The sequence below is a fragment of the Urocitellus parryii genome, chromosome 2, assembly GCF_045843805.1.
Source record: "Urocitellus parryii isolate mUroPar1 chromosome 2, mUroPar1.hap1, whole genome shotgun sequence".
NCBI classification, from domain to species: Eukaryota; Metazoa; Chordata; class Mammalia; order Rodentia; family Sciuridae; genus Urocitellus; species Urocitellus parryii.
The window spans coordinates 67,717,027-67,742,755 of NC_135532.1; the positions used below are offsets into that span (position 1 = coordinate 67,717,027).

Below are 25,729 nucleotides of genomic sequence, written 5' to 3' on the forward strand. Positions count from 1 at the left end.
ATCACACTGTGATATTGTTTTATAACTTGCTTTTTTAACTTATTAAAAATATATTACATACCAGTAAATATGTATTTGGCACTATCATTTAATTGTGCATATCTTTCCATTATATAGCTTTTTTTTTAAACCAGTTAAATATTCTTAGAAATTTAATAGTTTTCCCCCTCTTTTTCAGTATCTAAAAAAATATTATAAGGTACATCATTATAACTAAATCTTTGTAAACATCCTTAATTATATATTATAATGTATAATGTAAATATATAAATTCCTGCAAGAAAAATTGCTGGAGCATACAGTTTGCATATTTTTAAGGCTTTGATACTTGTTGCCAAATTGCCATTCATAAAGATTGTACTTTCACTTACAGTTTACTATTGTACCCATTTTCTCTGCATTTTTGCTGATCATAGGTATTACAAGAGCATTTTTTGTTTTTTAAAGGTCAGGGAACCAAATTCTCTAGCTTCTGATAAATGCATGCTTTTTACTCCACATTTCTAAGTTGTCAACTGAAAACTGCACGTTTAAGCATATACAGCTAGAGCTGCATGGAACTTGGAGAAATAGATAAGCTTCTTCAGATTCTGTCTGAGATGCTCACTTTATTCTCTCTCAAGTGAATAAAGTGTTAGGTGTTCCAACAAATAAGTTCAATAAACCCTGCTTACACCAAGGAAATTATACATAATCATACATTCTGTTTTCTAAGTCTTCAGAGATCTGTGGGTAAAAAGTTCAGCAGTTCATTTCTTTGCTCAGTTATCATTCTGAAATATCTAGTAATAAGCTATTCTTAAATTTCCTCCAATTTTTTGTTTCTTTAAAAGACTTTCAGTGTTAACCTTTAGCTTTGTTATTGTTTTCATTTTAAAAAGTGGATACAGTCATTTGTTTCTATAAATACCTTGTATTTTTATTACAGGCTATTCGAGTTACTCATGAGACCAGTGCCCATGAAGGTCAGACTGAGGTATTTCACATTTAAAAAAAATTTTTTTTTGCTCTGTTTAAATTTAATTGTAGTGTTATTGTGCAGTATGTAATTTTAAAATGTTACTTGATTTTTTTTTCCTTTTAGAGAATCTGCTAATGCAAAATCAGTCATATAGTAGTAACACAAGAAATGTTTTGACAAGCTGTTAACATGATACTTCAATATCTGTCTTCTCAGTTCATACAAGCATTTATACAGAATACAGATTGTGTGCTGTTTACTTTGGCTAATGGGTAGTCTGCTTCTTCCTTATCAGATTCCTTTAGCATTCATATATTTTGAAAAAATATATGTACAGTTAGACAGGCCATATGATATTCAACAGTCTCTGTCATGGTAGCTTCCATTACAAACCCATTTCCTTCCTTGTCTTTGCTTAGTGAATCTGTTTTGGGGCACCAGGATGGTATTCACCGCCTATACACTGTTAGCTAGCTCTACTGAGTTGCTTCGCCTTCCCTTTTCTTCCTTCCATTTCTTCTTTTCTACCTTTTTTCTTTCCTTTCCTTCAACCCTCACTCTATCACTCTTGAGGACAGTTTGTCAAAAAATATTTTAGTCAAAATGAATAGAATTTAATTGAAGCCCCTTGGTGTGTTTGCAGTGTAATTAAGTTCTAACACCATAGACTTATAGATTTTTCTTCTTATTCTGTGTGTGACTTGAGACCTTACTTTTGTGTGTACAGGATGGCATTGCCTTTATGCTTTAAAAATACTTGAAAAATTGCCTAATTTAAAAATGCTGATTTTCAAATATGCTGTTTTCAAAACAAATTTTTTTAGATAGTTTGATAGTATAACTACAATTATTCTTAGATCAACCTGAATAACTGAATGTTCATGCTAAAACTGCTTAGGAAATGAAATATTAATTCTCTATAATTACATCAATACCTTTATTATTTTCAGCTGCTTTCATACATGTGGATTATTATTTTTACTAAGCTTATAAATGCGTACACATAAGTGGGAAGTTGAAAATTAATGAAATGCCTTGTTTTTTGTATTGCTTTTTATAATTCTGTGCATGTTTGTGTTGCAGATTTACAGTGTTCAAATTAGCAATAAAGAGTCAATGTAAGATTATTGTAAGATATGAAAACAACTACTTGTAATAAGGCAATTAAGTGCTTTAAATGCATGCTCACCTCAAAAATATTTACTTGTACCTTCTTTTGACTCCTTTTTGGAGTTTCATCTAAATTATGAGTTTACCTCTTTTTGGATGATGGTCTCTTTCTAGACTTCAACTTCTTCATTCTTTACCATCTTGGATCCCTGTTGGACATCACCTGAGTGACTCACCAATATAACAAGAATGCACTTGTTCTTGTTTGAGCGTAAACTTTTTCATTCCTTTATTTTTTCTGTTTGTTAAAATAGTTCCACCATATCTTTTTCCCAGTGTAACTAATCAAATCTAGATATGTTTTATTTGGAGGGTCAGTTTCTTATGCAGATTCTTGGTCTTTATTCTAATTCTCATTTATTTTTGTACAATTCTACTGAATTATCTTTCCTAAAATATAACCTGAATCAATTGCTTTATATATATTATTGCCCTAAAATGTATTAGGTTGAAAAAAAGAGTTTGACAGAGATTCCTCCAACCTAATGTGCCAATTTCAGCCTCTTTAGCCTACCTACATTCAAGGTTCCCCTAATCCTGGTCATTCTGGCTTTTAACAGTGTATCTCTATAAATATTTCTCTGTAGCAATCTCTCATTTTATTCCTTCTAATCCTTACTGCTGGCATTTCCCTCATTCTGAAAATATTCCTTCCTTCAATCTCTGTCTTTCCATCTTTTTCAAAAGTGGACTTAAATATGCCCTACTACATGAAGTGCTCCCTGGTTATTAGACCTGGATATATTTTATCCTTTCTGTGAGCTCCTGTGTGACTTCTCCAACTCTTTCCATTTTAGCTATTTATTTTCATATTCTTTTTCATTTATTTAAGATGTATATTTTAAACCACTCATAGTGGCATATGCCTGTAATCCCAACAACATGGGAGGCTGAGGCAGGAGGATCACAAGTTTGAGGACAGCCTCAGCAACTTGGTGACACCCTGTTTCAAAATAAGAAATATAAAGCGCTAGGGATGTAGGTCAGTTTCAGAGCACTCCTGGCTTCAATCCCCAGTATCAATACACACACATGTATATTTTCCCCCTCCATATTTTAAGGTTTAATTATATCTTAAAATTGATGTCATAGTCTACTTGGTGTTATTCCATCTTAGTGGTATATAAAATGATGCCTTTAAAATGGTTAGTACTTTAATTTGATGAAATATGGTATCATGCTGGGCACAGTGGCACACTCCTATAATTCCAACATCTCAGGGGGCTGAGGTAGGTAGATTTCGAGTTCAAAGCCAGCCTTAGCAATGGTGAGGTGCTGAGCAACTTAGTGAGAACCTGTTTCTCAATAAAATACAAAATAGAGCTGGGATGTGGCTTAGTGGTCAAGTGCCCTGAGTTCAATCCCTGGTACTCCCCCACCCTCCCCCCCCCCCAAAAAAAATAGAAAGAAATGTGGTATCATATCTCTCCACTGTGACTCTTAGGCCTAGGATTAGTGTCTGATTCAATTGCATATGCTCCATATCCAACATCATTTCTTGCACATAGGCATTAATACATATTTAATTACCAGGATTAGGTCAGAACCATCTTTGGTTGTATAAGAACCACTAAAAAGAACTGAGGCTGTGGCTCAGTGGTAGAGCACTCAGGTAGCATGTGTGAGATCCTGGGTTCAATCCTCAGCCCCACATAAAAATAAATAAAAGTATTGCACCAACTACAGCTAAAAAATAAAAATGAAGTTAAAAAAAGACCACTAAAAAGGGCCAAATCTTACTGTTCTGTACTTTCCTGAATAAATAGCATATGTATTAGCCATTATTTTTCATTCAGTAGGGCACATTTAACAATTTTATTAACAGTTATTTGTTGTGTGGTACTGTTCATACATTCCATGGTGGACTATAGTGGCCTCTGTAACTGTGTTATTGACTTTCAGTCACTGGGAAAAAAAAACTCACACCAAATATTTTCAAGTCCATTTATCCATGAACTCAAACCTTCCTACCAGGAACTATTTTTTTATTATTTTATTTCAGGTTTATCTATCATTTGTGGGCTTGAGAGTCTTTGATGTATTATTATCTCCATTGCTCTTTACATTTCAGCATACTGGTTTTTATCAGTTCCTACAAAACACCTAGGTTGGGCTGTGATGGTGGCTCAGGGGAAGAGTGCTTGCCTAGTATGAATGAGGCACTGGGTTTGAGCCTTAGCACCACATAAAAATAAACAAATAAAGGTATTGTGTCTATTACAACTTAAACAAACAAAAAACTTGGGGTTTTCCAATTTATTCGGTGGCCTAAACAATAGAAATTTGTTTTCCCTCACAGTTGTGGTGGCTAGCAGGTGCTAGCAAGATTGTCTTCTTCTGAGGCATGTTTTCCTGGCTTGTGAACAGATTCCTTCTCACTGCATCCTCATATGGCCTTTTCTCTTTGTGTGTTGGGGGCAGAGAGTCAGATAGACATATGGACAGGAGCTCTGGTGTCTCTTTGTAAAAACTCCAGTCCTGTTGGATTAGGGTCCCATCCATATGATATAATCCAAATACAGTCACATTGGTGATTAGGGCATCAATACATGAATTTTGGGGAAACACAAATTCAGCCAATTATACTGTCTTTATGCTTTTTTATAACCCAATAGCCTTCTGGGTATATTTTTCCTCTTTATAGAATTGGTGCCTTCTGATCTTTTAGGTCTTACCTTATAAATCATTTTTCAAGGAAGTCACCTTTCAATATCATTGTTAGTAGGTCTCCCTGTCTTATTTTCTATAATAAAATCTTGTTTATTTTCTTCCTGGCCCTTTTTAATAGTCTATATAAGAAGCTTTGTCTTTGTTTTATTTATTCTGCTCACTTACTAGACTCCAAGTTCCATGTGAATGTGGACTTGTTTGTCATGTTCACTTTCTGTCTCCATAATAATGAATGTATGTAGCTTTCAGTAGGAAATTTCATGGCAAGAGCACAATATGTTATGTTTTAAACTGACTCTACCATTTATTAGCTTACGCAAGATATTTTCTTCAGTGTGAAATAGAGATAATACTCGACTTCCACGTGAAATTACTGTGAAGATTAGGGAGTTAATTGTAAAAACTGTGCCTGGCATTTAATAGGCATTCAATAAATATCAGGTGCTAATTTCATTTTATTAGGCATTGAGAAAAATTAATCTGAATGACAGGCAAGAATGAAGGCAGACAAGAAAAGCTTGGTCTTTATAGGGAATGTAAAGCCACCAAAGATAATAGGTTTAGTTTTCAGCATATTGAGTTTCTGGTTAGTTTATTGCATCATCTGTATCGGAGTCTAAAACTCAGGGGACATATCTGTAGTCTTTTGTGCTGGGGTAGTAGTTACATCCTTGAGAACACTATAGAAGAATAGTGGTAAAGTAACTTAATTCTTGGGTCTTACAGGACTAAAGAATGAGTAAAAGAAGAGGAGCCATTGATAATATAGTGTAATAGTAACAATATAACTTGTTGACCTCATTGACGACATCATTGGTACGTTGTCAGAACGTTTTCATGGAAGGGAGGCAGGTGCCTTATTGCTTGCTGCGACTTGTAGTCTAAATGAGAAATCAGTAAGTTGAGCCACAAAAATATAATAATCTTTTCAGAAAATTGATTATGGTATGCTGCCATAGAGTAACTACTTACTATATGTTTTTCCTGGTTACACTATCGCACCATGATTGTCTGGCAGACATTAGTAATCTAGAAATTTGGACAGAAGTCCTACTTCACTTATCTTTCATTATTTTATACTTAAGGAGATATTGCTTTTGGGCTGGGGCTATAGCTCAGCGGCAGAGTACTTGTCCAGCATGTGTGAGGCACTGGGTTCGATCCTCAGCATCATAGATAGATAGATAGATAGATAGATATGTTGTGTCCATTTACTACTAAAAAATTTAAAAAGAAATAGGTATTGGTTTTATCTTTCAATAACCTTGGGAAGATTAAAAAAACAATAGAGTCAGGCATGGTGGTGCACTCCTGTAATCGCCTGTAATCCCAGTGCTCTGGAGGCTAAGGTAGGAGAACCCTGTGTTCAAAGCCAGCCTCAGCCAAAGTGAGGTGCTAAGCCACTGAGTGAGACCCTGTCTCTAAGTAAAATGCAAAATAGGGCTGGGGATATGGCTCAGTGGCCGAGTGACCCCAAGTTCAATCCTCGGTACCAAAAACAAAACAAAAAAAAATTGGCTATGAAGAAATTAGTTTATTGGTGGAGGAGAGACTTTTTTTCCCTTTGATTTTTACTTGCTACAATCACCTTTTGTACTCTTCTAAATAATGAGAATAAAGATTGTTATTGGATTTGCTTTTCTTTAATAATGCTATGGAGATGGTTGAGATTATATGCCATTTAATTCCTATAACAGCTTTATGAGGAATAGGTATTTCTATTATCCTTCTTTTACAGATTAAGCAGTTTAGGCATAGAAAAGTTTAGTGACTTGCCCAAGGCTACATAAGTGTGGAGTATTAGAACCAGAATTTGAGTTCCGGTCCTCGCCCTGTAGATACCAGTTCTAGTCCCTCTTAGCTCGTACCGCCTATGTTCACACAGACACAGATAAAAGTTTGACAAGCTTATTTTGTAGTGCTTTGTAGCAGTTTGTTGTTTTTTTTTTTTTTTTCCTTGGTATTGGGGATTGAGCTCTGGAGCACTTGACCACTGAGCCATATCCCCAGCTCTATTTTCTATTTAATCTCTAAATTAAATAGAGTCTCACTGAGTCGCTTAGTGCCTCGCTTTTGCTGAGGCTGGTTTGAACTTGGGATCCTCCTGCTTCAGCCTCCTGAGCCAATGGGATTACAGGCATGCCCGATGCCCAGCTGTAGTAGTTTTAAGTGATCTTTATATCCCTTCTTGGGACAAGAAACAGATTGGTGAGAAACAGTAAATTGATAGCTTTTTGTTTACTCTCAAATTTCATCTCTCTTTAGTGGTTTCATTATTTGATTTACAACTGCTTTGTTAGAAAATTGATAATGTATAAGCTTCCATCAATTATGATGTTGATCTACATGTATGTTATGGAACTGTGTGGCCCTGCACTCTATACAGTTGAATGTCTTAATGGAAAGAAAGCTAATTGCTGATTTTAAAATTACTATAATTGTATATATGCATACTCAGTTAAGCAATCTAAAAGTGAATATCTGTATCCATTCAAACTAAGTCCTTTCAGAATGACATAGAGTAATAGGTTGACAGGAAGTTCCAAGCTGATATGATTTGGCCTTCTAAATTATCTAATAGATTAAAAGATCTTATATGAAGGCTTTTCTATTTAGAGAAGAAGATTCTGATAATAGGAGTGTTTTTAATCTGGCTATGGGTAGTGTATTTCCATAATCCTAGGGGCTCTGGAGCCTGAGGCAGGAGGATCAAGGGTTCAAAGCCAGGTTGAGCAACTTAGCAATGCTGTAAACAACTTAGTGAGACCCTGTCTCAAAGTAAAAAATATGGGAGGAATAGACGAACTCTAGATACGGCAGAGAGGTTAGAGGGGAACGGAGGGGGCATGGGGTTAGAAATGATGGTGGAACGTGATAATCATTATTTTCCAAAGTACATGTGTGAAGACACGAATTGGTGTGAATATACTTTGTATATAACCAGAGATATGAAAAATGGTGCTCTGTATGTGTAATAAGAATTATAATGCATTCCACTATCATGTAGGAATAAAAAATAAATTAATAAAAAAGAATCATATAATGACAAAAAAAAAAAGTCTGGGGATGTGGCTCCGTGGTTAAGTGCCCTTGGTTCAGTCCCTGGTACCAAAAAAAAAAAAAAAAAAAAAAAGGTGTTTTTTAAGTTGTGAATAAATGTCCATGATACAATAATGGGAAAAAAAAATCAGCAAGTCAAATGTGAAGAAAGGAGGAAAAAATCCAAAAATATATTTTATTTGCCTTCAGTTTCACTTTCACTTCATTGTTGCTTATCTAAAAAGTAATTATTCTAAGTGCTGGGTGTGGTGGCACATGCCCATAATCCCACTGTTTTGGGAGGATGAGGCAAGATAGTCATTAGTTCAAAGCCAGCAGCAACAATTTAGTGAGACCCTGTCTCAAAATAAAAAATAAAAAGGGCTGGGGATGTAGCTCAGTGGTTAAGCACCCCTGGGTTCAATCCATGGTTCCAGAAAGTAATAATAAAAATTTTAAAAGTAATTATTATAAAGTTTGTGATTTAAACTTCTTATCTGGAGTCAACCCAGAGATGAGTAGAAATCTCCTGATCATTTATTGTCTAACTTTTTATAAAAAGAATAAGATTTTTATCTGTGTAGAACTCTTCATGTAAATTTATAGTAATAATAATTATTTTAAAAAACCAACAGAAAGGACTATTTGTTTTTAAATGAATATACCAGTATTAGCAAGTATAGCAAAAAAAATAAGCATTTAATTGTAGTATTCAATTCCAATCTTTTTAAAGAATATTATAAACATTTGAGAGCAAGCGATTTTTCTTAACATTTTATCATGATCTTATTCCTATTTCATTAAAATCTTTTCATGAATTTTTTTGTGACCATGAATCACTCTCATGTTAAATAGAACCATAACTTACTTATATTTCCTTAACTTTTGATGTTTAGATTATTTTCAGTTTTTCACCTTAAAAATATAACTTCATATTATCTTTGTTTATTCAAGTATGCATTCCAGGATCCTTCTTTAAAAATAGGTGAAATTACTGAGTTAAAGTTAGAAGGCTTTTTAATTTTTTGTTATTATATTGTGAAATTGTCTTTCTTTAATTTGATCAATTAAACAACCTACTTGAGCACCTTTTGTGTCAGGCACTGTGCTAGGCGCTGTACATTACACAGTTTGTGTCTTCAAAGATCTATTCTAGAGGAGATGACTGCTTCATAAATTGCCATTGCCAGTGTTGAAGTTTTATTTTTAGATATTTGCTTGTTTGGTATATAGTAATGTTTGTGTGCTTAATTACACTTCAGATATCTTTAGTAAAAATTTATGAATTGAAAGCATGAATAAAATTGTATCTAATTTACAGTGGAATATGCAATTTATTTTAGTGTTGTTAACCTATAAAAGAAGGCTTAGTGGTCACTGGGTAAGCAATGGTTAACTTCTGACTTTAAGAATATAATTATAAAAGTCGGTTCTTTGAAAAAATAAATAAAATTGACAGACTCTTAGCCATCCTAACAAAGAGAAGGAGAGAGAAAACTCAAATCACTAACATACTCGATGAAAAAGGCATATCACAATGGACACTACAGAAATACAGAAGATAATTAGAAATTATTTTGAAAAACCCGTATTCCAGGGCTGGGGATGTGGCTCAAGCGGTAGTGCGCTTACCTGGCATGCGTGGGGCGCTGGGTTCAATTTTCAGCATCACATAAAAATAAAAAAAAATAAAGATGTTGTGTCCACCGAAAACTAAAAAATAACTATTAAAAAAAGAAAGAAAACCTGTACTCCAATGAAATAGAAAATATGGAAGGCATCGACAAATTTCTAGAGTCATATAATTTGCCCAAATTGAATCAGGATGATATACACAATTTAAACAGATCTATTTCAAACGCCATCAAAATTCTACCAACCAAGAAAAGCCTAGGACCAGATGGATACACAGCCTAGTTCTACAAGACCTTTAAAGAAGAACTAATCCCAATACTCTCCAGTTTATTTCAGGAAATAGAAAAAGAGGTAGCACTTCCAAACTTTCTATGGCCAACATAATTCTGATTCCAAAACCAGGCAAAGACACATCATAAAAAGAAAACTTCAGACCAGTATCTCTAATGAACATAGATGCAAAGATTCTCAATATGATTCTGGCAAATTGAATACAAAAACATATCAAAAATATCGTGCGCCATGAACAAGTGAGATTCATTCCAGGGATGTAAGGTTGGTTCAACATATGGAAATTCAAGAAATATATTCATCACATCAATAGACTTGAAGAATCAGATGATCATCTCAACAGATGCAGAAAAAGCATTTGATAAAATATAGCACCCCTTTATGTTCAAAACTCTAGAAAAACTAGGGCTAACAGGAACATATCTCAACATCATAAAGGCTATCTATGCTAAGCCCCAGACCAACATCATTCTAAATGGAGAAAAATTGAAGGAATTCCCACTAAAAACTGGAACAAGACAGGGATGTCCTCTTTCACCACTTCTATTTAACATAGTGCTTGAAACACTGGCCAGAGCAATTAGACAGACGAAAGAAATTAAAGGGATATACATAGGAAAAGAAGAATTCAAATTGGCACTATTTGCCGATGAGATGATTCTATACCTAGAAGACCCAAAAAGCTCCACCAGAAATCTTCTAGAACAAGTAAACTAATTCAGCAAAGTAGCAGGATATAAAATCAACACCCATAAATGAAAGGCATTTCTATATATCAGTGATAATTCCTCAGAAAGCGAAATGAGGAAAACTACCCCATTCTCAATAGCCTCAAAAAAGTACAATAAAATACTTAGGAATCAACAAAAGAGGTGAAAGATCTATATAATGAAAACTACAGAACCCTCAAGAAAGAAATCAAAGAAGACCTTAGAAGATGGAAAGATCTACCTTGCTTTTGGAGGGTCAGAATTAATATTATCAAGATGACCATACTACCAAAAGCATTATATAGATTTAATGCAATTCTGATCAAAATCTCAATGGCATTCCTCATAGAAATGGAAAAGCTGTCATGAAATTCATCTGGAAAAATAAGAGACCCAGAATAGCTAAAGCAATCCTTAGCAGGAAGAGTGAAGCAGGTGGCATCAGTGTACCAGACCTTGAACTATACTACAGAGCAATAAATAACAAAACCAGCATAATATTGGCACCAAAACAGACTGGTAGACCAATGGTACAGAATAGAGAACACAGAGACTAACCCACAAAACTACAATTATTTTATATTAGACAAAGGTGCCAAGAACATGCATTGGAGAAAAGATAGCCTCTTCAACAAATGGTGCTGAGAAAACTGAAAATTCTTATGCAACAAAATGAAATGAAACCCCTATCACCATGCACAAAACTCAATTCAAAATGGATTAAGGACCTAGGAATACAACCAGAGACCCTGCGTCTAATAGAAGAAAAAGTAGGCCCTAATTTTCATCATGTGGGATTAGGCCCCAACTTCCTTAATAAGACTCCTGTGGCATAAGAATTAAAATCAAGAATCAATAAATGGGATGGACTCAAACTAAAAGGTTTCTTCTCAGCAAAAGAAACAATCTGTGAGTTAGAGAAGATAATGCTGAGTGAAGTTCGCGAATCCCCAAAAAACCAAATGCTGAATGTTTTCTTTGATATAAGGAGGCTAATTCATAGTGGAATAGGGAGAGGAGCATGGGAGGAATAGATGAACTCTAGATAGGGCAGAGAGGTTGGAGTGGTAGGGAGGGGGCATGGGGTAATTAATGATGGTGGAATATGATGGTCATTATTATCCAAAGTACATGTATGAAGACATGATTTGGTGTGACTATACTGTGTATACAACCAGAGATATGAAAAATTGTGCTCTATATATGTAATAAAAATTGTAATGCATTCTGCTGTTTTTAAAAAAGAATATAATCATGTATACTTAAATATTCCTCATGACAGTTGTCCCTCAGAATCCTTTTAGGGTGGGGGCTGGTTGAGGGACCTACATAGATACTAAATCCCTTTATAAAGGTTATTTAACTTTTACCGAGGCACTCATTTTATACAAGTCCTTTGTGTAAAGTGGCTTAATATTTGCATGAAGCTCATTTAACAAGAAAAAAAAAAGTCCGTATATATTCAGTACAGATTTAATTTTTTTGAAAAATATTTTTTTGATTGTTAGTTATTTGAATCCCCAGATATGGAATCTATGGAAGCAGGACAAGTGTGTGTGTGTATGTGTGAGTGAGAGAGAGAGAGAAAGAGAGAGAATTTCAGAAAAATCCTTTTAGAGTTGTCGAAAATGGAGTTTCATCTTCATTGGCTGTGTAACTATAGTTTGTATGGCTTCAGTTTACTCTGAAGGGTAATTTTTAGTTACTTCATTATGTTGGCATTAAAAAACAGCAGAAATTATTTTAATAACCCAAAAATGATTTGCATACACATAAATTAAAGGACTCACATAGTTATATCCCTTTTTTAGGGATTTATTTCTACTTTCACTTTGAAAGACTCAGGCAATTAGGAAGAACTTAGTTCTTATAAAATATAAAATTTAAGTTCTTGATTATCTTGGAGAGTCAAATGGAAACAGTAAATGGAACTCTGAAATGTATCTTGCTGTTTAAGCTATGTAAGTCTAGTTTTGTCAAGAAGTTTGAAAATAACTTTCTGGTCATTTTTTGTTTTGTTTTGTTTTCCTTTACTCTCTATACCCCATTTTGTTTCATTTTTAAAACAGAAATTCTCTAGAACTTTTGTACTAGATCCTTACATTTTGACTTGTATTTCTCTTCTTTTTTTGTTTTTATTTCTTTGCATCTCATTCCCTCAACAGATGTTTTGCCCTTTTTCTGTTTTCTTCCTCTACTTCTTTCTGTTTCTTTTTTCCCGTTCTCAGTTTTAGAAATGGAGATACTAAACTGTTAATTATTTTAAAAGAAAATTCTTAGACTGAATTTACCAGATCTGATTAGATTAGATGTTATTCTTCTATTTAAAAATGCCTTCAATGATCAAAATAGAATTGAGGTTATGTTTGGGGATGGTGAAGTTTTTCTGTTTTGTTTTAAACCAGAATTTTCCGTAATAGAGAATAATGTTATTAGAATTTAAGATTTTTGCATTTGTAATAAATGAGAACATGATTTGGGGGTGCTCTCAAATTGTAACGAAATAATTTTGGGGATTTAATTTAGATGACTTAACAATAGTAAGTTTGAATTTGATATAACATGTAGATATAAGTCATTATATTAATAGACTTTTAACATGGGGAATTATAAACCAAAGTGAGAATATCTTGAAATCTGTGGGCATCTTGATTTATTAGGTAAGCAAAATGAAGAGACTTGCCATTTTCTAGATTTTCCATGAAATATGTAGTGGTATTTTGTGTACTTTGATATCCAACTCATGTTTGACTGCCAACTGAACATGGAATAGTTTGCATCTTTTGCATGGATTTGGTTTCACTTTTCTGTTTTAAACATAAACTTTGAATTTACTCTAATTCAGTATATTGTACTGAAATTAAATAAAAAGCCTACAGAAATCTATTTAGAATTAATTTATAATTTTGATTTTAAATTTTTAAAGTTTTATATGTACATACATATTCTCATGCATGTGCTCATAAGTGTCCTTACATATATGTTCGTGCATATTTATAATATTTTTGTACAATTTGGCAGCCCTAGAAACATTGTCCATTGTTTTCCTTTCTGGGGTTTATTTTTCAGACTCAGTGATATTTCTGAAGTCTGAAAGGACACCATATTCAGGAAATAACTGTTAAATTGTCATGATCAGTGCGAATTTTGTCAATAGGTCAATAAAAGCACCTATGATTTCTTTTTTTTTTTTTTAGAGAATTTTAATATTTATTTTTTTTAGTTATTGGCGGACACAACATCTTTGTTTTTGTATGTGGTGCTGAGGATCGAACCTGGGCCGCACGCATGCCAGGTGAGCGCACTACCACTTGAGCCACATCCCCAGCCCTGGTACCTATGATTTCTAATGATAGTGTAATAAGAAAGTGAAATTTGGGCTGGTGTTGTGACTCAGTGGTAGAGCACTTGCCTAGCACGTGAGGCACTGGATAAAAAATAAATAAAATAAAGTATTGTGTCCATCTACAACTAACAGTATTTAAAAAAAATAAAAGTAACTAAAATTCTTAAAAAATAAAGGAATTGGTTTTTATTCTTTCAGTTATTTTATTCTTGTTTCTTGTTTCAAAAAAGCCAGTTCTAGATTTTCTTGGAATTATAATGGAGAAAGATGTTTACAGGCTACCTTGTTTTATTGCTCTTTGCATATATTGTGTTTTTTACAAATTGAAGGTTTGTGGTAACATTGCCTCAAACAAGTCTAACAGCACCATTTTTTCAACAATTTAGATGATTATTAGCATTTTTAGCAATAAATTATTATTAAATTTTTTTTTTTTAGTTGTAGGTAGGCACAATACCTTTATTTTATTTATGTGTGGTATTGAGTATCAAACCCAGGGCCTCACACATGTTAGATGAGCACTCTATCATCGAGCCACATCCTCGATCCGAGCAATAACTTATTTTTAAAGTAATATTTACATTGTGTTTTTAAGCATAATGCTGTTGTATACCTTAATATACTATAATATAAACATAACTTTTACATGTACTGGAGAAAAATTCATGCTATTTGCTTTATTGCAGTATTCATTTTATTGCAGTAATCGGGAACTAAAACCACAATGTCTTTGAGGTATGCCTATATATTACATGTAAAGTGATGTATGTGAAATCACATTTTGCTTTTACAATACCCATACAGTCAGCTGAGGGGGCACAGTTCAGTGTTAAAGTCTTGGAAAATACTGTGTCAATAGTACTTTCAAAGTTTGTTTTGGAGTTGCTGAGGATTGAACCCATTCATAGTTTTTTTTGGTTTGTTTTGGTACCAGGAATTGAACTCGACCACTGAACCACATCCTCAGCCCTATTTTGTATTTTTTATTTAGACAGGATTTCACTGAGTTGCTGAGTGCCTTGCTTTTGCTGAGGTTGGCTTCGAACTACAGAACCTCCTACCTCACTCAGCCTCCCATGCCACTAGGATTACAGGGTGTGCTGCTTCACTCAGCCCATTAGTAGTTTTAATGAAATAGTAATTGTTAGTAATTTTGGACCCCTTACTAAAACCAAAAATGTGAAGAAGTGAGTTATAGAAAATAAGAAAGCTTACAAGAAAGACAGCTTTCTGAAAGACTTAACTGTAGATATTTTATCTTTTCTAGTAAGTATGGAAGACTTCTAGTTAATTTGAAAAATTAAATATTTGGTCCAAGATTAAGTCTATGGCTTCAATTTTCATATTTAAAAGCAAGGTTAATTTAAATTAGGTTAATTGTTTAAATTGCATTCCAGCCAAAATTATGAAGATTTAAAAGTTGGTGTGTGTCTGTCTAATCTTTCTTATTCTAAAAAGCAAATCTAAGAGTATAAAGATTCCATACCAAATAAAAGATATTGCTTGGAAATCTTTTTCTGGATGGTCAAATAAATTAAGCTTTATTTGGACTTGAAAATGTATATGATGTACAGACAGTCTATATTATGAATTATCTTTAGAAATTATAGAGTTGCAGACTGTACATATTTCCTTTAGCAGAAGAAGGTAGGAATGAGTATGATTAGATTAAAATTTTAGCCTACTGTTTCTAATGGTTATTAACATTCATTTAATAAATGCTTAATATGCCGGCACTGTGGCAATAAGTGATTAAAAGTTTCACAGTTCAAGAGCTATACATAGTACAGGCTTGAGCATCCCTAATCCAAAAAACCCAGAATATGAAATGGATTAAGATGCTCAGCTGGTGAAATCTATGCTGATATTCCCAAGTTCAGTAAACTCTGAAATCTGTCTGAAATGTTCTCAAATGTTTTGGATAAAGAACATTCCACTAATAGTTACAAAAAAACAGTCATGATATAGTAATGTGCCATCCTATTTTTAATGTAGCCAAATAAACACATGCAGACACAGTCCTTGATGTATGAAACTTACTTTATAGGGTGTACTTTTGGACCTATCTTCTGTTCTTATTTCATTCTCTCCTCTGTTATGTAAGCTTATACTAGAAAATATGATGAGCAAAAAGAAGGCTAAAATCACACATAGATAATCTGATAAGAGTTTTGTCAAAAATATATCTTCATCTTTAGAAATGATAGTAATTTTTACTTATAGGATTATTGTGAGGCTCTATAGCATCTATATTTTAGAATTTCTGGTAGGCAATAGTAAATACTCATTGTTAGTTATTGACTGATGAACATATAAAGATACTTGTGTGAATGTTTTCACTGAAGCATTGTTTATAATTGTAGAAATCCAAAAACAATCTAAAGATGCAAAAATGTCTTTCTGGTGCAATAATGTCTTTATAGTACCTCTATGTAATATGCCATGAAAAATTACCTAGAGCTATATTTATTGAGATAGATGACAAAATACATGGATAATGAAAAAGGCAGCATGAAGAATCTAATCATCTGTTGTAAACAACAAAATAGCTAGAAATTTGAACATATTGTGAAAGACCAACTACAGGCCATCATAAGACTTTAAAAATCCCTGTAAGTAGCCCCATGGGGAGAGCTCACACCCATTTTCCACATACCTCACTGGGTACTCATGAGATACGTGGAGTCTATCATGGAGATAGACTGTGGAAAAGGCAGGAAAGAGACTTATGGTGTAGGCCTGAGGGAGAAGAGCAGCAGCCACTGTGGGAAAGGTACCTAGCCTGGATTCTAATCTCCTGTAGAACAAAGCCTAAGGATCCTGGGACAGAAAGTCCTTCCTGGGAATTGATCTACTTCCTAGAAATCTCTGTATGAGATATCTTCTACCACTGGAGAGGATCCCTCAGAAAGCTTTGTCCTTGATATTCAGGGACAAAGGAAATGCCTGTGACAGAGGCTGAACCAGAAGAATAAAGAAGGCTTCCATATCTCCATCATTAGACTATAAGCACCATAGACAAGTATCAAAAGTATGGATATAAGTCAATAACATGAAGAAAGACCTCTTCTGAGGCATTAGCTTTAAGGAATATCCCAAAACTATTGATGAAACAAGAGCATTGAAAAAGAATCCAGCAACCCATATCCCACCATAAATACAAGGTAATGATAGATAAATTTTAAGGCAGTGCTGGGCTAAGGGTAACCATAGCAGCAGTGAAATTCAACTCCTGAATACATTGAATTGTCCTCCATACTAAAGTCCTAGCAGAAGATGAGGCATGCCTATTCTTAGGCTTATTAAATAAATTAGTATCAATGCTCAACGCCCAATTACCCAACCTTTAACCAGAAAATTATAAGACAAATAAGAAAACAAAAACATAAGCATACTGTCAAGAGACAAAGCAATCAACAGAACCAAACTTAAATATGATCCAGATGTTGGAACTATCAGACAGAATTTAAAATAAATAACTATGTTGAAGGCTCATGTGGAAAAGGTGGACATTATGTACCAACATATAACATCAGCAGAGTTGGAAACAATAAGAATCAAATGGAAATGGTAGCAATGAAAAACATAATACCAGAGATGAAGAATGCCTTTAAGAAGTTCACCAGTAGGTGCCACAAAATTGAGAAAACAATCAGTGAATATGATGATAAATCACTAGAAGGTACCAGAATGAGTGACAATAAAAAAGAAACAGTGAAAAATGAAGAAAAAAAAACAGAAAAACAGAATATATAAGAACTGTGGGGCAGTTTCAACTGATCTAATACATGAAAGTGGAATCTCAGAAGGAGAGAGAGGGGTGACAGGAAGTGGATAGAGGAATGACGTCTTGGTATAGAAAAAAAATATTTGGAGAATCAATGGCCAACTATTTTTCCATAAATAATTGAGTACAACCAACCATGTATTCAAGAATCTCAGACACACTAGGTAGAATAAATACCCCTAACCTCAAACATATACATATGTGTGCATACACACACACACACACACACACACACACACACACAAACACATCACAACACATTTAGTTTTCACACTGCTGAAAACTGAAGATAATTTAAAAAAACATTCAAGGCAGCCAGAAGAAAGAGATATATTGGATTCAGAAAAACAAAGATAAGGATTAGAGCAATCTTTTCTTCAGAAATTTGCAAACTGGGACAGTGGGATAATATTTTTTAAGTGCTGAAATGAAACTTTTTTAAGACAAGCAAAAACTAAGAGAATTTATTACCTGCAATACAAGAAATATAAAGGAATTTCTTCGTGCAGAAGCAGAATAATACCAGAAAGAAACTTGTATCTATGCAAAGATTTGGAAAGTACTGGAATTGGAACAAGTGAAGGTAAATATAAAATAAATTTTATTCTCGTTTTTAATTGCTCTAAAAGAAAATTGTCTATAAAATACGTAACCATGTATTATGGGTTTATAGCACATATAAAAATGTTTAAGCATAAGCCAGGAGTGGTGGTGCATGCTTGTAATCCCAGTGTTTCAAGAGGCTGAGGCAGGAGAATCTTGAGTTCAAAGCCAGTCTTAGCAAAAGTGAGGCCCTAAGCAACTCTGCAAGACCCTGTCTCTAAATAAAATACAAACAAAGGGCTGGGAATGTGGCTTAGTAGTTCAATCTTCAGTAACCTGCCCACCCCTCACACACAAAAAATATTTTGACAATAGCACAAATGAGAGAGAGATAATATAATAATACTATCATGAGGTTTTTATACTACATGTAAGGTGATATAAGATTACTTGAAGGTATACTGACTTTTAAAAAGGCAAAAAGAGCAACAAAGAACAGATGGAGAAAATAGCGAACTGACAATGTTGATTTTAATTCAACCATAGAAAACAATACTATGAAAATGATAAAATGTAAGTGATAAAAACGTAGACATGCAAGTTAAAACAGATGGTCAGTTTAGTAACAAAACACTCAACTGCTGTCTATAAGAAAGTCACTTTATTTATTTATTTATTTATTTAACAACACTAGGGATTGAACCCAGAACTTTGCACACACTAGGCAAGTGTTGTACTACTGAGCTGCATCTGTAGCCCTAGAAAGTCACTTTAAATAAAAGGCATAGAACGGGAAAAGATGTGTATTACAAATATTAATCAATGGAGTGGCCACATTAACATTAGGTGATGTAGACTTCAGAACATGGAATACTACCAGTGATAAAGAAAGACATAAGGATAAAGATGTTACCTCACCAAGAAGACATGATATTCACATAACATAGTAGGTATATGCAGCTTAAAATCAGAATCTCTACATATATGAGGCAAATAACTGATAAAAATGAAGGGAGAAATAGTATTTATCCCCATTTATAGTTGAATATTTCAGTACCCATCTCATGAACAATAGACAAAGAAAACTAGTAAGGGCATAGATGTCCTGAACAACATTGTCATGTAGCTTGGCAACTTAACCCTTTGAATATTTATGGAATACATAAACAGCAACAGCTGAATGTATTTTTTTTTTTTTTTTGTACATGGGATATTCTCCAGAATAGACCATATTCTGTTTCAGGAAATAAATCACAAAAAATTTTAAATTGTACAAAGAATTTTTGTTGTTTAACCATGATGGGATTAAGAAATAAATAAAAAAAGAAATACCCAAAATAATTGAAAGTCTCCAAATATATAAAAATTTAAATTCTTCTGAAAAACTCATAGATCAAAAAGGAATTCATAAAGGAAATTGGGAAACATTTTGAATTGAAGGACAGTTTTTAAAATGTCAGAATTTCTAGGATATAGCTAAAGTACAAATTAGACAGAAATCCATAGCAAGAAATGCTTATAGTAGAAAAGAAAAAACAGGTTAGAGAGAAGCTATATCATTACATGCTTGGAAAAGAAAAATGACTTCAAGTCAGTGACTTGACGTTTTACCTTACAGTAGCAAAAAAAGAACAAATTAAACCCAAAGAAAGCAGAAAGAAGAAATAAAGATAAAAGAAATCAATGAAATTCATTGTGGTACTAGAAGTCCTAGCCAATACAATAGAACAAGAAATGGAAATAAAGTCACAGAGTATGACTTTTTACTCTTCATTTTTATTTTAAAAAATGAAGAAGGATATTTAAAAGTTCATAAAATACAAAGAAATCTGTTAGAAATGTTCCAGGCTAAAAGATATAAATGAACATGACAAGTAAATTCTCTATCTGCTTATATATTAGACCCTGGGAAAGGGGTGGAGGGTATGGTGGAGGAGTACTATAAAGGACATGGCTAGGTTAATTGACAAAATTAAAATATGAATGGAATCTCAGATGAAAGTATTATATCAATATTAAAACTTGGGAGTGATAACTTCACTCCAGTTACTCTAAGAGAATTCTTTAGACATAGGGAATACTGAAGTTTTGTTGTCCCTCCATATACATTTTGCATTTGTAGATTTAATCAACCCTGTATTGAAAATATTCTTTGAAATATTGAACACACTGAATGTGTGAAGATTTTTCTTGTTATTATTCTTTAAAAATATGTTTAAAAACTTTATATGTAGATATATATTTTATTAAGTATTATAATAGGTAATCTAGAGGTGTTTTAAAGTATATGGGAGGATATGCATAGGTTTTGTGGAAATTTTATATAAGGAATTTGAGCTTCAAGGGGAAAATTATGTAGAGAGAGGAGGAGAGTATAAGTAATAAAGCACATGGTGGTAAAAAGTCAGATCTGAGTATTTCCTGTACTGTTTTGTTTTTGTAACTCTTTGTATGAAATTATTTTTTTTAAGTTTTAAACTTTTTCTTAAAAAATGGCAGAAGAAGGAGGCCTCACTGCTTGAAGTTGGAAATACCACGTTTCACAAGTGTGTTAGTAGTAAACAAATTAAACTATGAGAGACGATGTCTTCGCTTCCAGGACAAATGTGGGTTTGCTGGGTTTCCCCAGCTCCATGTTCCTCTCCTGTCGTGTAGCCTGCTGCATGTGCAGCCATCCATCTGGGCCCTCTGCATTGTCCTCATGTGAATTGACACAGGCATATTTATGATCATGTACCTTGTACTATGAATTATAAAGTTCTTTTTCTCTGATCCAGGAGTCTCATGTCTTGCTAACACCTATGAAAAAGTAATAGCCAGTTTGCTAGCCTGAAAGAGTAAAATGAAATCCAGACCTGACAATCTAGTCTTCTGAACATGTTCTACTATTTCTCTTTTCATTCCTTTTCTCACATTAAATTCTTGGCCAGAGCTACCTTTCCAATTTTACCTGTGCCATTCACATTCTTTCATTTTATAATTCTCTTTTAGTAATGTGTCTTCCTCAGATTCTTAGAAAAATTTTTTTTCTGTTCTTCATCATCAACTCTACCTTCCTGTCTCTTTCTACTCCATTTCTTTTTTCCTTTTATTAACTTCCCTTTCCCTCTTCCTCCTATTTAAATGTAGATTGAATATAACAAATTTCTGATTAGACTATGTCTGTGAGAGTAGACATTTTGTTATATGTACCTTTATTTCAACGTAGAACCATGTATAGGATCATTTATGTGTTTCTAATTGATTCTTATGAGCAGCTGTTCACAAACTTTTTAAAACCCCCATCAAAATGATAGTTTTATTTTAGGTTAATGTATTGTTTATGTAGATCAAAAGTACCAACTTAAAAAGAGTTGCAGAGAGCTGGGGCTGTAGTTCAGTGGTCAAGCACTTGCCTTGCAAGTGTGAGGCACTGGGTTCAATCCTCAGCATCACGTTAAAAATAAAGATGTGTCCATCTTCAACTAAAAAAAAAAGATTAAAAAAAGTTTTAGAATCATTCAGAGCAAACTCAGACTACACCATGGTTAGTGAAATTTATTATCAAAGCCTTATGACTATTCTTTTTTATTCTCACTATGATTTTACTGATTATAATTTCACCATATTGCTTTAAATCATTTTTAATTTAATGTAGTGGTGTTATTGATTCAAGGTGACATTTGTAAGATTATCTGGATTACCACTATTATTAGTTTTTGTATCCATGTACATTTTGTGGAAAACTATTGGGCCAGATTTGGCTTTGGTATAAATAGTGTTTGAAAAGGTTATTCCCCATACATCTAATTTTATTAGAATCACTCTTCTGCTCAGTAGACTCTAATCTCATAAATTAGTATTAAAAAATCTTTCTCTTGATCAGAGTCTGTACGCCATACTGAGTAAGATCATTGAATCTAGAACCTGATATCCTGGGATTTAGTCCCAGCCCTACTACTTGCAGCAGTGTGACCTTGGTTGGGTCACTAAGACTACTTGTGCACTGATTTCTCATTTGTAAAATGGGAATAGTTATATCTATGTCACAGGCCATTGGAGAATAAATGAATTGATGTGTGTAAAGTGCTTAAAACAGTGCCTGGCTTAAAATAAGTGACACATATTTTAACTGATACTATTGTTTACTAAAAGATGATTAATAGGCCATGATAATTTCCATGGTAGCTTGTCAGCCTAAATAAGAGGTTAGTTCAGGTCATCATATTTAGAGAAGTTCATTTCATTCTTATTTAGATTTTAAAGTCCCGCCGCCACCTTGGTTTCTACCCTTTAAGGAATTTTACCAATGCCTATTGACTTATGGTTTTCTTCTGCCCATTATTCTTTTTATGTTTTGTATGTGTTATGTGTTTGTGTTTGTGTGTGTGTGTATGTGTGTTACAGTTTTAAAAACAATCTAATATAATGATTCCATTTTAGTGGCTTTAAAATAACTCAGTTCCATGAATCTGTGCTGTATAGCAGATGAGGATATGCCAGTATTTAAAATGTACATATAAGAAACTATGGCATATAACCTGATACTTGATTATATATTTCCACTTTACCCATTTTTAAACAATATTCATATGTGATCCTTTACTATATGATTGTTACTAGATCATATGAATACAAGTATGACCATACGTTGCTTTTAAGAAAAAAATGATCACCCAGTAACGTGGTCTAAGTAAAATATTCTCTTTTTTAATTATGTAGTCCTCCTCGCCATCCTCATCACAGCCTCATTCTAGCCACTGCAGAACGAAGTCCTCATCATTGTGTCACCATGCATCCCTGCCCTGGGTCAAACGTAACCATGTAGGCCCTGCAAAGGCTACCAGTCCATCTCTCCGTCTTCGTCGCTGGCGACCCTTCTTACGCCTACCATCTTTGGGTCTCCATTCTGTTGTAAGTGTAGTCAATCTTCCATCTCTTCTTCCAGTGGCAAGGGCAGTCCTTTTATTTCCCCCCCTTAAACATCTTCAGTCTTCAAAGGGCTTTTCTCTTGGTTCACTCAACCATTAGCTTCCCCCCCCCCCACCCCCCAGTAAGATTGCAAGCATAACTCTGTGCTTTGCAGTCTAGCTTGACTTTCACCACTGCCTTGGTGAACATTCATCTTTCCACTCCATACCCTGCAAAAATAAAGGCTCCTGCCTGTTGATGAGTTCTGATCAACATTTGTGATAATGTTTAAGTTCCTATCAGTTGTTAAAGTGAATGTGTGTTTTCTTACCCTTCAGCTTTCTGGTTTCATTTAGTTGACTTGGGTCAACAAATGCTGTGTTCCTTCTGAGTTCTTTGCCATCTGTTGCTTTATTTATTTATTTTTCATGTTTCTGAGTACAGCATTAGTCTCTTGCCATGCTCTGGGGTCACTTTACTTACTTTATCCTTAATCTAAATCCTTCATGGTGTAGGGTATTTCATCTAAGCTGTTTTATTCCCTGAGGTGGCTCAGGTACTTGGTTTAATCTTGATCTGATCTTCCCTGCCTATTTAATTTCTGAAGATCTTTTCCAAGTAGGAGGTGAAGATTTTTCTCCTGTGTATCAATATAGGCCTCCTGCAAATTTTATGGTTTCACTTTTATAGGCTAAAAAGATTAGCAAACTATTAAAAAGTACATTTGTTCTTGTAATCTTCCTAATTATCTTAAATATTGAGATTGACAATGGAATTCTAATAATTCTGACAATGGAAATAAACTGCAGAATTAAGCAAGTACAGTTCTTGTCTTTCTGATGTTCTATACTTTTAAAGGCAATAACTGTGGTTTGGCAGAGTCTATCTAAAAATGAAGTATCTGAAATCTTTGATGTGTGCCATACATTTATAAGAAACTTGACATTTCTATAAATCATCCTGACTTTTGAAGCTAGTATAAGCTTATGCGTGTATTTTAGCTCTTAAAACAATTAAAATATGACGTCAAAGATTCTTTCTTCCCCCTATTTACCCTTCTAGAGCTGTACTCAAACTGCAAAGTGGAGTCTTGACACTTTTCCTTAAACATTTGCTTCCACCAATTATCAGCAAAATCATCAAATAGCCTTCCATTTGTGATGAGTATCAACAAACGGTGTCTCTATTTCATTACACTCATTGGGTTACCGTACTCATTTTTTTATTCATTCATCCATTTGATATTTGTTGCTTCGTTATTATGCTATATGTTGTTTAACACAGTGAGATTACAAGGTGAACTTGATAAATAGAATAAAATCATAATTTTGTAAATTCCCACTGGGGCACAATTAATTTAATTCTACATAGGAATAATTTATTTTGTACTAAAACCATTCTAAATGTAAATGAGCACATGATAAAATTTGGTATTTCCAGTTTTATGGTTTTATGTAATGTTGATCTTTGTACATATTAATTTTATTTCTTTATAGCTTTGTAAGTATTTTCATAGCATAGTGGCTAAGAACATAGATTTTGAAGTCACATTGCCTGGATTTTATCCTAAATCCCATCATTTACTAGCAATGTAACCTAGAACACTTAATGTTTCTCTTAGTTTTTTTGAGAGTAAGATGGATAAAATCATATTACCTACCTTATTGGGTTTGTATGATGATTCATTGGTCAATAAAACATAAAAGCACTTAGAACAGTGCTTGGTATATATTAAATACCATTAAATTTAAACTGCATTTTTATAATGTGAAATTTATACTTAGTGTTTGATTTCTAATTGATTTGTTATATCACTTTTTAACCAAGACAAGTATTATATTCTAAACTAGGAAACTTAAAGTTATATAAATAGAAACTTAAAGTTATATAAATATAGGCAAATGATCCAATCTGTAGCCTCTGTTTTATGATTTTTGTATAGTTATATGTTGGTCTTTTTTTTTTTGCAACAGAAGACTTGTTGGGATTTTCTTTTATTCTTGGTTTTAGTGGAATAATTTTTAAGCAGTTGAATAATTGCAAATTTTAGATTAATTGAAGTTGATTAAAGGAAAAGTCTTAAAATGAAGATTTAGGTTTTGTAGAGGCTTAAACATTTTGAGCTTTACTAATCTTTTATAATAGTTTGAAGGCTTTTCATATCCACTGTAGAGTTTTATATTTTTAGTATTCATTTTGGAGAAAAGGAACAATGTCACAAAATTTTGAGTCACTACTTTGATAACTACTCATATTTGTGAAAATGTTTGTATTAATATTGTAATATTATGTAAGATTTATAACACACTTAACAGATTACACACTTAACAGTTATATCTTGCTTAAACCTCTAAATGGATAGAAACCCAAGCAAGGCTCCTGGATTTGGGCACATATTTAGTTCTCTGACTCCAAGTATACTGTCTTTACCACTAGCATGGTTATATTTACTGGCAAAACATAAAAAACAAAAGCTATGTAATATATAATTCTTAAGATGTTAAAATAATTTATGAAAACACAATAGTTCAAAAGATTTTAAAACCTTTATACTGTCATTGTAAAATTATCTTAAAATGAATAAAAGAAGATTTTTTCCCTAGTTAAATAAGGAATTATTTTTAGCATTTTTCTTACAGAAATGAATTTGTAATTTGTAGATTGCCTAGGTTTGGACTTGAAAAATT

The 25,729-nt window shown here is 33.3% G+C and overlaps 1 protein-coding gene across 3 annotated transcripts in view; it reads left to right on the forward strand.

Moving 5' to 3' along the window:
* Positions 1 to 25,729, forward strand: part of Uchl3 (ubiquitin C-terminal hydrolase L3) — a 58,748-nt gene that overhangs the window by 19,108 nt on the left and 13,911 nt on the right. For 2 of the 3 annotated variants that reach the window (XM_077795212.1, XM_077795213.1), the window contains exon 5: positions 929 to 976. In XM_077795212.1, coding sequence (XP_077651338.1) covers positions 929 to 976 — 48 coding nt within the window. Of the gene's footprint in view, positions 1 to 928; positions 977 to 22,853; positions 23,046 to 25,729 lie in introns of all 3 variants that reach the window. The other variant, XM_077795214.1, reaches the window with a different exon arrangement.